The 17,135-nt window shown below is 44.9% G+C and overlaps 1 protein-coding gene across 1 annotated transcript in view; it reads right to left on the minus strand.

Annotated features, from left to right (window-relative positions):
* Positions 1-11,022, minus strand: part of HHLA1 (HHLA1 neighbor of OC90) — a 56,281-nt gene extending 45,259 nt beyond the window's left edge. Inside the window, exons 1-6 of the mRNA XM_081204719.1 lie at positions 10,882-11,022; positions 5,357-5,464; positions 3,590-3,640; positions 2,039-2,119; positions 1,316-1,399; positions 301-384 (exon numbers count right to left, since the gene is read on the minus strand). Coding sequence (XP_081060845.1) covers positions 301-384; positions 1,316-1,399; positions 2,039-2,119; positions 3,590-3,640; positions 5,357-5,432 — 376 coding nt within the window. The 5' untranslated portion in view covers positions 5,433-5,464; positions 10,882-11,022. The remainder of the gene's footprint in view (positions 1-300; positions 385-1,315; positions 1,400-2,038; positions 2,120-3,589; positions 3,641-5,356; positions 5,465-10,881) is intronic.
* Between the last annotated feature and the right edge of the window lie 6,113 nt (positions 11,023-17,135).

Below are 17,135 nucleotides of genomic sequence, written 5' to 3' on the forward strand. Positions count from 1 at the left end.
GGGATCTATGGTCCACCTGTTGGACTACAAATCCCATCATGCCCGAGAACTGGCCACCCTGGTTTACAATAATCTGTAGGGCTGCCATGTTCACCATCCCTGGTTTACAATCATCACTTCCCCCACCCAAAAAAGGGTGTTTAAATTGCCCATTTTTATTTTTAAGTATTGGCACCCAACTCCTGTGCAACGGCATATTGCTTACCTGCGAGTAAAGACTGACATGTTGGGTGTATCCCTCAGATACTTTGGCAATGTCCCCCTGGTGGCAATAGCAAATATCTTTCACGCACCACTCACCTGTTAAGTCATTTGTCCTGTTGTTCAAGCAATAGCAGTACCTCATGGGGAATTTGCTGGGGTCGATATTCTTCAGGTTGGATACTGTAAAGAAAGGAGGGGGACGAAGCAACAAGACATACGCTGCAGAGGCATTTAAGACATGGGCAATGTTCAGGAGTTGAATTGTTAAATCAGGTAATTTATGTTAGGATTTTTATCCATCCGTGCTGCTCCAGCAGTAGCACTATGTTTTGTGTATATCATATGTGAGTGTCTGAGAGAGCGTGAGACAGGAAGTCTCAGTACTGTTGGAAGTTAGTTTTACTTCTGTACTGATGCTGAAAGAGCACAGACGTGCTGATGGATTCTCTGTATATAGACTGTAAAATAAAGTAGTTTAGAGCTACTGATTGACTCTTTCTTCTGCTATGATATGCCAGAAGACGAGTGTGCTCCTCTCAGGAGAGAGGGGTCACTTATTACTGGTCTCTCTGAACTGAGGGAGATTTACAGTCAGGGAGGACCACAGAGAGACGCCCTGAAGACTTAGGAAGCTGGAGGCCTTCCCGGGCATGTTTCCAACAATTTATTGGACCAGTTGCTGTGTCTCAACCTGACCTCCCTCACAGGGTTGTTGTGAGGATAAAGGGGTAAACCATGTCACTACCCTGAGCTCCTTGGAGGAGGAAGTGGTAGATAAATTCTATAAATATTTATTTAATGGCTTATGTTCTGCTTGTTTCTAAATTATAATAATTAATAATAATTTATTATTTGTACCCCGCCCATCTGGCTGGGTTTCCCCAGCCACTCTGGGCAGCTTCCACAGAGACCAAAAATACACAAAAATGTCACACATTAAAAACTTCCCTGAACAGGGCTTTCATCCTCCTTTTTAGGAAAATCTCATCAAAGATAGCAGAAAAAAGCATGGCATAATTGTCATTGACAAACCACAACGTTTAAAAACCCATTAATATATATTTATTAGATTTATAACCCACCCTTCCTCCCTGAAGGAAAATTAGCTTACTGTTGTAGACGACTATGGAAACCTTATGGAAGGCATACGAGCTGTAAGATGTGATGCTCAGCAATGAGAAGAACTTTTTGCTGCCTGTGGAGATATAGACAAAACTTACCCATCAGTTATATACACATGCAAATGAATATTCGGGAAGGGCCCAAGCTCACAGATATAGCATTTGCTTTCCCCTGCCCCTGCCCCTAACATCACATACCTCCTGTCTCCATTCTCCAATGGGCATGCATTGAATGTAGTCAATCAAGGAGCTCAGCCTACACTCGAGTAGGACCCTGGCAGAGACACATGCCCGACTGGCATGTTCTCTCCCTCCTGGTCGATCATTTGGGAGCTTCAAAAGCTTTCTTCTGCCCAAACATCACAGAGAACAATGCCAACCGACAACAGCACACTTAGGGATCCGTAGAGTTTGCACATCATGCGTAACAGACCTCAGCAACTCAGCATTTTGGCTAATCTACTTTATTTACATATAAACACACACGGAGCACTGCAACATGGCTCCCTCTATCTCTAGCATCAGACAGCAAAGAGAAAAAACAAAGGACAATAGTGCCACTTCACGGAACACAGTAACACAAACATCCTGTCTCCATCACTTCCCACTCTGTGGAGTCAAAACATATACCGTCATGTGAAAGACAAAAATCCCATGACTGCAATCATGGAGCAGGAATTCAAACAAATAATAGAATGGGAAGGAACAGATACCTTTGAGAGCCGTGTTTAGCATCCCATTTACCAATTCAGTCAGGTTAATCGCTGCCAGATCAACCGATTTAGCAGGCAACTCTGGAAAAGAAGAAACCATTTCTTATTAGCGCCGACATTCCATGTTGCAATTATGCCCAAACCAAACACTTCAAAGTGCATAGTTCAGCAACAGTTTTGTGCTTGTGATTGCATATGCAACAGCTATAATGAGGTTGCATAACCCATGCCACATCCAAGACAGTTATGCGCAATATGGTTGGTACATTGCCTGCACTACTTCTCTGGGTCTGACCTCACTAGACTTCTTCCTCATTGCAAAACTGACAGAGGTGCTCTGTGAGAATCAGTAACACCTGAAAAGTTATCTGGTTTTGTCTCAGTTTGGAAGCAGGCAATGGCACACAGAAAACAACGATCAGGTAAACAACAAAGGAACAAATTCATATGGCTGTTTTCCGCATAAAGTGACTTCTGGTCAGTCAACTTCATGCATGTTGAAAAATTCCACTCCACCTTTAGTTACAGACATGGAACTGTTGTGTGTCACATGTCTGTTTACAATCCAGCACAGTCTGCTGGGAACTTCCGTTTGTGTATAGCTTTTGCTTTTCTCTGTCTCTCGGAGAAGACAAAGAGAGAGACGACATGTTTCTTTGTCCTGATTTATGATTAATAAATCCATAGTTGTAGCATGCTTCCACAAGCCTCACACCTATTCTGTGTGCGCAGTTCACTCTGCTGACATAGTGTGCCCTGGTTTTGAAGCCTGGGTCGCTGATTTACATCAGAGCAGAGGCCAATGGGTCTTTGCAGTGGGACAGCTGGAAGGAGACAACCTTCTGTGACCCTCTGCATGCCAACATCCTGCTGTTCTTACATTTCTGGAAAACTTTGAGGCAGTAAGTTCTGAAGTGCTCTGGTTTGGTTGAGGAACTGCATTGTGAAATTCAGATATCTGTGAATTGTGAAGGCTAGCTGTGTACAGTGGTAGCTTGGTTCTCAAACAGCTTAGTTGTCAAACAAATCAGCTCCTGAATGCTGAACACCCGGAAGTAAGTGTTCTGGTTTTTGAACACTTTTCGGAAGCCAAACATCCAACACAGCTTCCACTTGAGTGCTGGAAGCTCCTGCAGCCAATTGGAAGCTGCACCTTGGTTTTCGAACGGTTTCGGGAGTCAAACAGACTTCTGGAATGGATTAAGTTCGAGAACCAAGGTACCACTGTATTGGTTTGTGTATTGGTTCAAGAAGTGTATTGGTGGGTTTCGTATATTGGTTCAAATTGGATAGACAGTCACAATGATGATGTGAAGAAGGTGTTTTAGAGACCCCTAGTGGTTAGCGCAATCACACCATTTGTCTCAGGCAAAATGTTGTATTAGCTGGCCCCTTTTTGGTGAGTGGGGTGCAAGGGGGAAAATATCAATTTATTCATGTGAAACACTCATCCGTCACCCTTCCTGCAGTTCTGATTTTGGGTAGTGTGCAAGACTATATATCAACACACTCCCTTATTTATAACCCTTGAGTTTCCACAGAAAGACTTACCTGCAGTTGCCAGCACCGCCACTTTCTTGCTTTCTCCTTTCACGCTTTCAGCTGCAAAAGATATTTAAGAGGCTTCTATGCTTCATGCCACAATCTATCAAAACAAAACTTACTTGTCTTGCTTGAAAATGATGAAAGGCTTCTTGGAGATCTTCTGCATCAGTAATGGTGGGATACAGGGAATGGAAAAGCTTTGAGTTGGAAACCTTTCAGGTGCCCTTGATGAATTGGGATCTGATTCAGAAAGTCTGGTTTATATTTAGTAAATGGAACGTTTTTTAAAAAAAAAGCGCAGCAGATGCTTTTCATGCACCCTACAAACAACTTCAATAATTTTTCAAGCAGCCAAAGGTCATTAAACTAAAAAATCAGGGTTGTTTCACCCTGGCAGTGAAATTTTGCACATACTGTAGTTTTCGCTCCATAACATGCATTTTTTTCCTCCTAGAAAGTAAGGGGAAATGTCTGTGCGTGTTACGGAGTGAATGCTTCCCTCCTCCATGGCTCGCTTTGAAACAGCAAAGCGGGAGAAGAGCCGCTGAGTGGGGAGGAGAGAGGGACAGAGAGCCTGCTTCTTTAAAGGAGCAAAGCGGGAGAGGAGAGAAGCTGCTTACACGAGTGTAAGCGGCTCCTGTCCGGTTGGTTCCTTTAAAGCAAGCAGGATCTCTGTCCCTCTCTCCTCCCCACTCAGCTCGCTACATAGCAGCAAAGTTTTTCAGCTCGCTAAGCCGGGGATGAGCGGGGAGGAGGGAGAAAAGCAGAGCCTGCTTGCTTTAAAGGAGCAAAGCGGGAGAAGAGAGGAGCCTTATCCCCTTATACCCCTCTTCTGCATTATTAGCAGCATCCTTCTCCACCCACCCCATGCATGCTCCTTGTCCCTTGAGTGCTTTTCCTTCCCTCCCTACTTAAAACGTGGTTACAAAGCACAGATCCACATGGATCCTCAGGATTTTTGCACTGGGTCACCCCAAATTCACCATCAGATCACATAGCATGTCCATGGCTACAGTTTGCACCAAAAAAATCACGCACCCACTGTTGCCTGGGGCCGCAGTGGTGCAAAAGCGTGGTTACAAACATGGATCCACATGGATCCTCAGGATTTTTGCATTGGGCTACCCCAAACTCACCGTCAGATCACATGTCTGTGGCCACAGCATGAACCACAAAAATCATACATCCACTGTTTCGTTTAGAATATTTTTTTCCTTGTTTTCCTCCTCTAAAAACTACGTGTGTGTTATGGTCGGGTGCATGTTATAAAGCGAAAAATACGGTATCTATTCAGAAGAAAATCCCCTTTGTCCAGTGGGGCTTGCTCCCAGGTAAGTGTACACAGGTCTGCAGCCTGAATGGCAGCTTTGAGTTCCAGCTTCTCATTTCATAAATTGGTTTGACTCTGAAAGTCTGCAAGCTAATATGAAATGGGTATTTTGTTACTTGCTAAAAGCCAGCTCCTTTGCTGATAGCAAGACCCAGAGGTGGTCCGAGATGTTTTGCAGCACAAAACAGAGCCCCTTCCCTAACTATACTGGTCCAGCAGTTGAATCTTACTTCAACCCTGATGGTAGGATAGGGTCTCCTTCACCGCTAGCTTACGAGATAGCTAGCTTACGAGATGGCGGGCAGCCTGTGGGTCACACAAAGCACCGGCATCTCGTTGCTGCTCCCAACCTCCCAGCACGTGCTGCCCAAAGCAGCTGTCTCCTTCTGCCTAATGGCAGAGCCAGCCCTGCGAAGATTTGCCTATGCACATATGTTACTTACCCAAGCTGGAAGCAAACAGGAGGCAAAGGAACCCGAGGGATAAATTAACAGCACCATGCAGAGGGAACCATGACATTTTGGAATCTGACTTCCAGTTATGTAAACTGCCTGGAGTGTGAGAAAAGAGAGAGGTGGGGGACTCAGTACCTCTGGTGGAAAGGTAAGTTGCACTTTGAGGCCCCCAGGATCCCCCCCCCCCTTGAAATAACTTCACACTGACACTTACATTACTTTAAATTTTGGGCAAATTTTGGTCACAATTTTATTTAATACAACCATGTGAGCGGTATTGGCTTAGGCACTGGCTCCAAAATATAACTGACTCCACCTTTCTGATTGGTAGTCTAAAAGGGTAGACCACACGAGGGAGCAACATCGATGAAGACCAACCGAAGCTCACCCCAGGGTTCTTGTGGTCCTGGCATGGCCCTAGCCCCTCAAGCGGACTTCGGACAAGATCCAGGACCCCCAGATTCCTTTACTGGAATACCCTGTTCCTGGAGGGGCTGGTGATGGCCGCACCTCCCCTCCCCCACATTTCAATGAGCGAATGCCTAACTGCTACCTTACAAGTTGTGACAATTGTTGAGGGGGTAGGCGAAAACCAAGTGGCTATAGCCAGTCTGCCAAATGGAAAAAATTCCTACCCAGCCCCTGTTCCAAAACAGGTGACCCAGTCCAAAGCAAGGCCAGAGCAGCACTGCCTAATCAATAGGGAGGGAGGGTGTTCGGCAGCGCGAAGCAAGTGCCCCCAATTAAGTCGCACTGCCGTTCTTAACAGCCCCTGGGATCACGCCACCCCCAGGCGATTGGCCCAGACAGCCTGGCATGATCCCAGGGCTATGGCTAGGGCTTGGGTTGCACCCCTCCATCTAAATTAACCCTTGGTGTGCCCTGAGTGCCCGGGCGCAACCAGGACCCCTCAATTAGGAGGATCCCATTTAGTCTACTTGGCTGTCATTGACTTAAAATATTATTATTATTATTATTATTATTATTATTATTATTATTATTATTATTATTGGATTATTTTTTAAGTTACAAGTATAAACTTCAAACAAAATCAAAGGTTATAATGCCATGCCCTGCCTCTCTCCACCTGGCCTGAGGTGGGGCCTCGAGGGCTCCAGAAAGGACTGCTGCTGCTGCTGCTGCTTGACAAAGATGGCTCCTTTTCAAAATTGTTTTTATTTTTTATCTATGTCATTTTAAATTGTTATTGATATTAATGGTGCATTTTTTCAGTTTTAGATTTTATGATTTATGTGGAAATTGCTATCCATTTGGTTGTGTGCATTTTGATGTGCTTTATTTATTGTTTATGACTTTTGTTACGTTGGTAATTGTGGAAATCTTGTCATGTTGTAAGCCGCCTTGGACATTGTTTTAACTATGGAAAGGTGGCATACCAATAAAATTATGATGATGATGATGAACTTTCCTCATTGCTAGAATGCCATAAAATGATTAATGCATTAATTATACTTTGCTGAGATGTTGGCTCATTAAGTATTTCTCATCAATATCTAACCATCACATTGGCTTATTAAATATTTTCAGTCGATATCATAATGATGGCATTAAAATTGTGCCAAAGGTATCTTTTGGGGAAATGCCTTTTTGAGGGGGCACAAAGCAAGAGAAGAAAAAGAAGAAGAGGTGTTTGGATTTGATATCCCGCTTTATCACTACCCAAAGGAGTCTCAAAGCGGCTAACATTCTCCTTTCCCTTCCTCCCCCACAACAAACACTCTGTGAGGTGAGTGGGGCTGAGAGACTTCAGAGAAGTGTGACTAGCCCAAGGTCACCCAGCAGCTGCATGTGGAGGAGCGGAGACGCGAACCCGGTTCACCAGATTATAAGTCCACCGCTCTTAACCACTGCACCACACTGGCTCTCAAAGCCCCTGGCCCAGTGCTAATCTCCTGACATCAGAGGAAACAACATTCGTGGAGAGGAACGATAGGCTCCTGCCCCGGGCACCATGAACCCCCGCAATGCTGCTGGCCCACATTTCATATGGTAAATTAGAAGTTCTCTTCATGAAGGCCCCCCCCCCCGCTAAACTAAAAAGCCCCACCCAATGGCTGAGCTGCTCTTGACTTTTCCAGGAGGCCAAAATGGTGTCAGAAAATCACATGGCTGGGCCAAATTAGAAACCCCGCATTGGGATGGTTTTGTGTCGTATCTGCAAAATAGCCTCTCTGTTTGGGCGGACAATTACCTGAGCCTCTGCATTATTACAACATTTTGGAATGGACGAAGGATAAAAGGAAGACAAATGCCTTTGATGTCTATTAATATTGCATGGAAGAATGAACCGGTCTGTCAGCCATCCGGCCGTCATTACCAGTTTGGTTCAACACATGGTCACGGATAAAAGGAAACGTTTCTCATATGTCCAAGCAATTTTCCAACCAGGATTCAAGAGTTCTGATTGTACGTTCAAACTGGTGGGGAGCTGTACAGAGCAACACAGAAGGAAAAGAGAAAGGAGCTCTTTGAATATATTAAGATTATTCAAATGGAGTTTGTGGGTGATTGTATTCCGTGACAAGATACCAGTTCCCATGAGATTCATTACTGCTTCTCAAGTTATTCCCAGGTGCTCCATCAGCCCTTATTTTTTTCAGGGACAATTCCCAGTTTCATTGTCACAATTTTTTGCTTTGGTGGCATAGCTTTTGAATGTTTTGTTGGTGTGTGAATTGTCTTTTCTCATGGCTTTTCTCCTGCCCCACCCAAGATCCCTAGAGCAGGAGTGGGCAGAAGGGAAAGATTTGCAGTAGATCGGCAAGGATGACAGAAAACTCATCCCCCATTCTAGTACAAAAATCGTGGGGGATAATTAAGAATGGACTATTGTGTAGAATGGACACGAGTGGTGCTGCAGGTTAAACCACAGAGCCTAGGACTTGCCGATCAGAAGGTCGGCGGTTCGAATCCCTGTGACAGGGTGAGCTACCATTGCTTGGTCCCTGCTCCTGCCAACCTAGCAGTTCAAAAGCACACCAAAGTGCAAGTAGATAAATAGGTACCGCTCCGGCAGGAAGGTAAACAGTGTTTCTGGTTCGCCAGAAGCGGCTTAGTCATGCTGGCCACATGACCCAGAAGCTGTACGCCAGCTCCCTTGGCCAATAAAGCGAGATGAACGCCGCAACCCCAGAGTCGGTCACGACTGGACCTAATGGTCTGGGGTCCCTTTACCTTTACCTATTGTGTAGAAGGGCTGCGAGCTCATCCCAGTTCTAATAATAATAATAATTTTTTATTTATACCCCGCCCATCTGGCTGGGTTTCCTCAGCCACTCTGCGCGGCTTCCAACTGAATATTAAAAACAATATAGCATCAGACATTAAAAACTTCCCTAAACAGGGCCGCCTTCAGTTGTCTTTTAAAAGTAAAATAGTTGTTGATTTCCTTGACATCTGCTGTGAGGGTGTTCCAGTCTAGCTGCCCGCAGTCTGTGGGCAGGTAGGGTCTCAGTCTGCGTACCAGATGGAGCTGGTAGACAGCTGCCCTGGACACAGAATTAACCTGCACCTCCATGGACAGCTGTGAGTCCAAAATGACTCCCAGGCTGCACATCTGGTCCTTCAGGGGCACAGTTACCCCATTCAGGACCAGGGAGTCCTCCACACCAGCCCGTCTCCTGTCCCCCCAAGAACAGTACTTCTGTCTTGTCAGGATTCAACCTCAATCCGTTAGCTGCCACCCATCCTCCAACCTCCTCCAGACACTCACACAAGACCTTCACAGCCTCAAAACAAATTCTTCTGCTTGGTAGCTTTGCAAAGCCTGGATAGCCCATTTGCTTAGAGCATGGTGCTGATAAGGTCAAGGTTACAGGTTCGATCCCTACATGGGACAGTTACATATTCCTGCATTGCAGGGGGTTGGGCTAGATGGAGTCCCACTGAAATGAATGGAAATGCCTACGGCAGAGCTTTTCAAACTGTGTCATGACACGTTAGTGTGTTGGCTGCAGTGTGTAGGTGTGTCGTGCGAATGCTCCCTGCGCTACTCCTGGGGCTGGAAAAGGGGTTAGTTTAACCTCTGGTTTGCTAATGAAACTGAATGACTGCATCGCAGAATGATGCATGTCTAAAAAGCATGTCCCTAACATGAACAGTTTGGAAAGCTCTGGACTAAGGTCTACTCTGTTTTCACTAACATTGGATAAAACCCATTTTTGTTATTTATTAGAAAGCATGTTAAATTCATTATTGTTATTATTATTATTATTCTACATACATAGAAGTCCCAGTGATCTCCCATCCAGATTAAAGACTGATTTTGTCCCTGCCTAACCCTACTGAAGATATTTTCATTCTGGCCAGCTGTTTGCACAATAGGGCAAGCTATTTTTAGATGTAGTTTTACTGATACTATTTGCTGATCAATTGTTGCTGTTATGACTTTGCAGTTTAACTGAAAGCGGCGTTTTGTATAATTATCCATCTATTAATTTTTAGCTGTCCTGAGCTCCAGATCACAGGTGGGGCAGGATGCAAGACTCTCTAACGAGCAAGCGAATAAATACATAAAATAACTCGGCAACATTTGGCCAAATACAATCCCTTGCATTTTGAAACTGTTCAGTAAGTTCATCACGAATATTTTAAAACCTCTTCTGTAGCAGTTTCTACTGCTGAGCATCTAAGGAGAGACGCTGTTAATGATGACTTTTGAAGTCCAGCCCCACACCCACAATTTCATTCAGCTTTAAAAAATCATTATTAGATAACATACTAATAGAACATTAAAGAACGTTTTCCATTTTGTTTTGCTAATATGTGTAGCATTTCTATGACACGCTATTATTTTGATGCCAAGCCTGAACTCAACAAAACATTTATTTTCTAACACATTTAAGGTTCATGAAGGGGACTGGGCCATTAGCTTCAGCAGGGAAAAGATAGCTTCGTTCCAAATATATCAATTTATAACCTGTTTGATCATCCATAGTCAGACCATTTAATCAGGATTAAGTGCCTTTTCATTGCTCCGACCCGAGTTAACAAAAACACTAGCCACGGTTCACGTGCACCATTTAGCACGACAAGTAACTTATAATGTTCTCCTTTTTGTGTGTTGCCAGTAATGTCAAATCAGGTATCAGGTGTTCCCCCTGCTTTTATCAGTAGCAATACACAAGGAATTACTGCAAATGCAAAGAACACAGAGAGATCTCTTGTTTTGTGACTCTTCCTGTTTCAGCTCATTTCCAAGCGGCAAAAGGCCGCTGTCTCAGATCTGAAGCTGACTTCAAATATTTATATATATACTGCAAATTAGAAATACCGCAAATTAGAAAAGAAATTATTTTCTTGATCGCTAATCCTATACTTAAAGCTAGCTTGTTAACGTTTAGCATTCTGTCTGGTCCATTATTAGAGGAGGGTTTTGTGTTGTTGTTGTTTTAAAGCTTTTCAAAAAGGGCTATATTTATGCTGAAACTATCCAGGGTCTCTCTCTCTCTCTCTCTCTCACCATATCTATGTATCTTTTAGTTTCAACTCACCTGGCTTCTGTGGATGGTGTTGATAAAGCCCTGAAGAGTACTCAGCCAAAAGGTTATCTCACTCCTTTTGATGAAAGGTGACTAGGCTGCGAATGGACAGGCTCGATAACCTTGTTTTTAAAAGATAAGCCGGTGGAAAAAGAGAAATGTCAGTCTCCATGGGATGGAGGAAGTGAAAGGCAAGCAAAAAGTGCTTGTGGCACGAACTGGAGTGAATCCCTTAGTGGGATGACATAGCAAGGTGCGATGTGAAGCCACTTTTGGCAGTAATTACTTTCCCTGAAAAGTAGAATTGAGAGGATTGTTTCTCCAACATTTAAAGAGACAGGCCCTCTTAGTGTCATAAAGGAACATCCCTTCTGGAACAAAGAGAGGTTGACTGCAGAAAATGACTCCCTCTGTGTTAGTGCTTTGCATTAATTCTGAATCCTGACAAAACAGAAGTACTGGGGGCGGGCAGGTGTGGAGGACTTCCTGGTCCTGAATGGGGTAACTGTGTCCCTGAAGGACCAGGTGCACAGCCTGGGGATCATTTTGGACTCACAGCTGTCCATGGATGCTCAGGTCAATTCTGTGTGCAGGGCAGCTGTCTACCAGCTCCCTCTGATACGCAGGCTGAGACCCTACCTGCCCGCAGACTGTCTCCCCAGAGTGGTGCATGCTCTAGTTATCTCTCGCATGAACTACTGCAATGTGCTCTATGTGAGGCTACCTTTGAAGATGACTCGGAAACTGCAATTAATCCAGGATATGGCAGCTAGACTGATGACAGGGAGTGGCTGCCGAGACCACATAACACTGGTCCTGAAAGACCTACATTGGCTTGCAGTACATTTCCGAGCACAATTCAAAGTGTTGGTGCTGACCTTTAAAGCCCTAAATGGCCTCAGCCCAGTATACCTGAATGAGCGTCTCCACCCCCATCATTCAGCCCGGTCACGGAGGTCCAGCTCCGAGGGCTTTCTGGCGGTTCCCTCACTGCAAAAAGTGAGGTTACAGGGAACCAGGCAGAGGGCCTTTTCGGTAGTGGTGCCCGCCCTGGGGAAAGCCCTCCCATCCAATGTCAAGGAAATGAACAACTATCTGATTTTTAGAAGACATCTGAAGGCAACCCTGTTTAGGGAAGTTTTTAATGTTTGATGTTTTATGGTGTTTTTAATATTCTGTTGGGAGCCGTCCCGAGTGGCTTGGGAAACCCAGCCAGATGGGCGGGGTATGTAATAAACCATTATTATTATTATTATTATTATTATTATTATTATTATTATTATTCACATCGTATACTACCAGGTGTGTAATCAGGAGGGGAATTTGACTCAGTTAAGCGGGTATTGGCAGACCCACCTCATTTGCAGCTTCTGAAACATTGCACCAACTGAATCGCAGAAGCATATAATTGCAGAGTCGGAAGCGGCCACGACGGTCGTCTAGCCCAGCCCCCTGCAATGCAGGAATCTTTTTGCCTACATGCCTCTCTGTATGTTATTTTTGTTAATTACATTTATATACTACCTTTATCTTCCAAGGATCTCAAAGTGGTGTGCCTGCTTCTCCTCCTCCCATTCATAGCTGTCAACTTTTCCCTTTTCTTGCGAGGTATCCTATTCGGAATAAGGGAATTTCCCTTAAAAAAAGGGAAATGTTGACAGCTATGAATCCTCCCCACAACCCTGTGAGGTAGGCTAGGCTAAAAGAAGAAGAAGAAGAAGAAGAGTTTGGATTTGATATCCCGCCTTTCACTCCCCTTCAGGAGTCTCAAAGCGGCTAACAATCTCCTTTCCCTTCCTCCCCAACAAACACTCTGTCAGGTGAGTGCGGCTGAGAGACTTCAGAGAAGTGTGACTAGCCCAAGGTCACCCAGCAGCTGCATGTGGAGGAGCAGAGATGCGAACCCGGTTCCCCAGATTACGTGACTACTGCTCTTAACCACTACACCACACTGGCTCTCCAAAAAGATGGGTAGCCGTGTTGGTCTGCCATAGTCAAAATAAAAAAAATTCCTTCCAGTAGCACATCTGTATCTGATGTGTGCATGCACACGAAAGTTCATACCAAGAACTAACTTAGTTGGTCTTTAAGGTGCTACTGGAAGGAATTTTTTTATCCAAAAAGATGGTGACTGGTCACCCAGTGAGCTTCATGGCTGAGCAGGGATTTGAAACCTGGTCTCCCAGGTCCTAGCCCAACACTCTAACCATTATGCTACACTGTCTCTTTTAACTGTCAGACTACACATGATAGGGGAGATCTGCCTACAGGAGGCTGATCCCAGGAAGACAGATGGTACAGCATTGGTGGGTACAGCATTATCTTATGCAAACAGAGGACTGCTTTGGCTCTGGTGTATATTCGGCTGCACAGGCTTGAATCCAGCCAGTTATGTGCTTAATTCTGCCCAATGTGAAGGGCTTGGTTTTACCAGATCTGAAGATCCACCAGACTGTTAGAATTCCTGCTCCATCATTGCAGTCATGGGATTGTTGTCTATCACATGACGGTATATGTTTTGACTCCACAGAGTGGGAAGTGGCGTGGACAGGGTGTTTGTGTTACTGTGATCCATGAAGTGGGACTATTGTCCTACATTCTTTTTCTCTTTGCTGTGTTATGCTAGAGAGAGAGGGAGCCATGTTGCAGTGCTCCGTGTGTGTTTATTTACATATTAGCAACAAAATGCTGAGTTGCTGAGGTCTGTTACGCTTGATGCGCAAAATCTGCGGATCCCCAAGTGTGCCGGTGTCGGTTGGCATCGGTCGCTGTGATGTTTGGGCTGAAGAAAGCTTTTGAAGCTCCAAAACGATTGACCAGGAGGGAGAGAACATGCCAGCCGGGCATGTGTCTCTACCAGGGTCCTACTCATGTGTAGGCCAAGCTCCTGACACAGACGTGAAGTGCATTTCTGCTGTTTATCTCTTTGGGTTCAGTCCAGGGGTCGGTCACACAGTAGCTTCAGATGTTACTGGGTGCCAACTCCCATCAGACCCACCCAACATGGTCAAAGGTCAGGGATTATGGGAGTTGTAGTCCAACAAAATCTGGAGGGCATCACATTGACTGCCTCAGTTCTAGAGTGTAGGCTCAATGAAGGTACTTGAAGAAATTAATTCCTCAGATTTCTGCTTCCTCCCCTGCTGGAGGTTTTGTTGCCATTGACCGCTGCTTAATATTTCATCAATCATGCTGGAATGAAAGGGCCTGGGAGAATGATCTATCACAAGACTCTCTAACTGAGAGATAAAGGTGTTCCCTGGGCCACCATCCAAACCGTTTGATGTTTGGATGCGGAGATAATTTGACTTTCAGCAGGACATACATCACACGGCCATTTCATCTTGGGGCAGTGCAATTTCAGATGTGCCTCCCTGCAAGGCGATGCTCAGCTAAATCACTGTATTGTTCTGCTCCGACCAGCATACAAAAAGCTTTATTTGGGGCAATAATACATTTTCTGTGAAAGCACAGCTCAGATGAATTATGCAAGGAACTTTCTCAGGGCTATAGTTTAACTTCCCAGCAGGAATCTTTTGACCAATTGCTAAGGAAAGAAGCAAAAAAAGAAGGCGTAGAGCCTCCATCTCTCGGGGCAGTAAACCCCTTGCGGACAAACCACAGAAAAATGTTTTCTGCATCATGCCCTACTTAGAGATTCAGAGAGGTATGTGTCTGCTGCAGACAGACTGTAGGTCTTATCTAGCAAGGCGATTGTTACATTATCAAATAGTCTCTCTCTCTCTCTCTCTCTCTCTCTCTCTCTCTCTCTCTCTGTGTGTGTGTGTGTGTGTGATGCTACATTCCCTGAAAAATTCACATTAGTGAATGCAGGCATTTGGAGAAGGAAGGAGTACAGTGGTACCTCTGGATGCGAACGGGATCTGTTCCGGAGCCCCGCTTGCATCCTGGAGTGAACGTAACATGTGACTGTGTGCCTGCGCCTGCGTGGGCCACGTTTTGCCACTTCTGTGCATGCACGTGATGTCATTTTGTTTTTTTTTTTTTAAATATTTTTATTGGGTTTTCACATTTTATATAAACACAAACAACACACCAACACAAACATAAAAAACAACGAAAAAGAATAGTTCCCGAAAATCTTATTTTCTAACCCTAGTCCTTGACTTCCCCCCACCCCCTCCCCTGCATCCCTATTCCCAAACTTATGTCAGCAAGTTGGCATTTCTTCCATCTTAATATTAGTCCTTTTATAAAAAAACAAAAATAAATTTTCCCTAAGTTGGACCCCAATTCTCTTCCCTCGATTTCTCATTTTTTCTTACATAATTTTCTTAATACTAAACCCCCTGGTCTTGAGTGTTGTTTAAATTTGATACTTCCCTCCCTCCCCTCCCCGCTTTGCGTCCTTTCCCGGGACATGTCCAAATTAACAGTTTTTAGCCTGGATTCCGGATATCCGAGGCTCTCAATTCTCTTTTAGTCCCTCTCCGCCGGTTTTGTTGGTAGTCCTTTTTGTCTGTCATCGAGTCTCGAAAGATTTCCTTAACAATCAATCCAATCAGTCCATAGTCTCTTCCCATATTTAAAGGCAACTGCTGAGGAATTTCCACAAGGCCTAAGTCTTGCTGATAGTCAAAATCAAAGTCTATGTGGAGGCCCCAATTGTACTTCTTTATTTCGAGCTCCTGAATTCCATAAAGTCCCAGGGCCTCCACTTTCATCTTCTGTATCTTTCGTAGGCTTAGAGTGGATTTAATCCAATAGTCTCCTTGCTTGTGTTCTCCAGATGTCGGCTTCTGGTTAGTACTTTCCCAGATAACTTGTTCTCTTTCTTGTTTTGTCTTCTCCTCTTCTTTGTTTATTGTTTCAAATTCAGCTGTGGGTTCTTTCTCACTCAGGCCCTCATTACTTTCAGCAGAACTACTTGTTTCCAAATCCAAGGTCGTCAATTGTTTACTCATAGCTGTAGTCTGCTCCTGTAGGGTTCCCACCAGTGAGAACATTCTTTCGATTTCTCTCAGTATCTTTCCACCCACAGCCATTGTAATTCCACAGAATTCCCCCTAGAGGGAATCTGGTTACTGAGTAACCTTTTCTCCAACAATCCTCTGTCCTATTATTGTTTCTTTGTTTCTCAAAATTTTAGTTCAATTGTAACTCCTTTTAATCCGGAGAGGTCTTAAACAGCAATTTTTTTCACTATTAATAGTCCATTTGACAGCTTTTGACAGCTGTCAAATTCTGCTCCTCTATACAGGCTCCAAAGCAGGTCGCTCCCGGGCCCGGGAGGGAGGGTTGTTTACCACAAAACAAAGACTCTTCCAACACTCCACTCTCCTGCTCAAATTTACCTTTCTAAATCTTGGAAGTTACTGTCTTTTTAAAACTCACCCTTTACAGGGTAGGCACTCCAGCTTAGTTCTTATTTCGTTGCTCTGGATCGTCTGCAAGGGGGGGGGACTTCCTTTTAGCACACCCCCCGGTCGTCTCAAATTCAAAAGGTAAAAGTTTTAAAGTTCAGTTCCAAATTACTCACGGGTTCTTTTTTCAGTCCGAATTTCAAGGAAGGAAGTCAGCGCTCTCCAGTTATGGCTCGCGGCTTCGCTCAGCGGCGGTAGCGGTCGACTCTCAGTGCCACGCCGTCCCCTGTATCCCCTCCGTAGCCTTTAAAAAGGCTCATTGCGAATCAGGGGGGGCGCTTAAGGCACCCGCCGAGTCTTCAGTCCGCAGGCTTCCGCGCCTGCGGTTTTTAAGGGTCCCCGTGTCGCCGGCACGGCAAAGACCCATCCACCGCTGAGCCGATTCCCTCCGGAGCTCGGAGGGAATCCGCCATTTCCCGATCGCGCCAACCCGGAAGTCCCGCACGTGATGTCATTTTGAGCGTCTGCACATGTGCGAGCAGCGAAACCCAGAAGTAACACACTCCATTACTTCCGGGTCACCATGGAGCATAACCTGAAAATATTCATCCCGAAGCTACTTCAACCCGAGGTATGACTGTAATCCTCCATCTTCAGCTACAATATTCAAGGAGACCACCACTGCAGAAATTAGGCTTGATAAAAGCTAAATCCTCTGAGAGAGAGAGAGAGAGAGAGAGAGAGAGAGAGAGAGAGAGAGAGAATGAGTATACAGTACAGTGGTACCTCAGGTTACAGATGCTTCAGGTTACAGACACTTCAGGTTACAGACTCCTCGGGTTAAGAACTTTGCTTCAGGATGAGAACAGAAATCGCACAGTGGTGGTGCAGCAGCAGGAGACCCCATTAACTAAAGTGCTACCTCGGGTTAAGAACAGTTTC

This window comes from Podarcis bocagei, assembly GCF_964188305.1.
Source record: "Podarcis bocagei genome assembly, chromosome: 8".
NCBI classification, from domain to species: domain Eukaryota; kingdom Metazoa; phylum Chordata; class Lepidosauria; order Squamata; family Lacertidae; genus Podarcis; species Podarcis bocagei.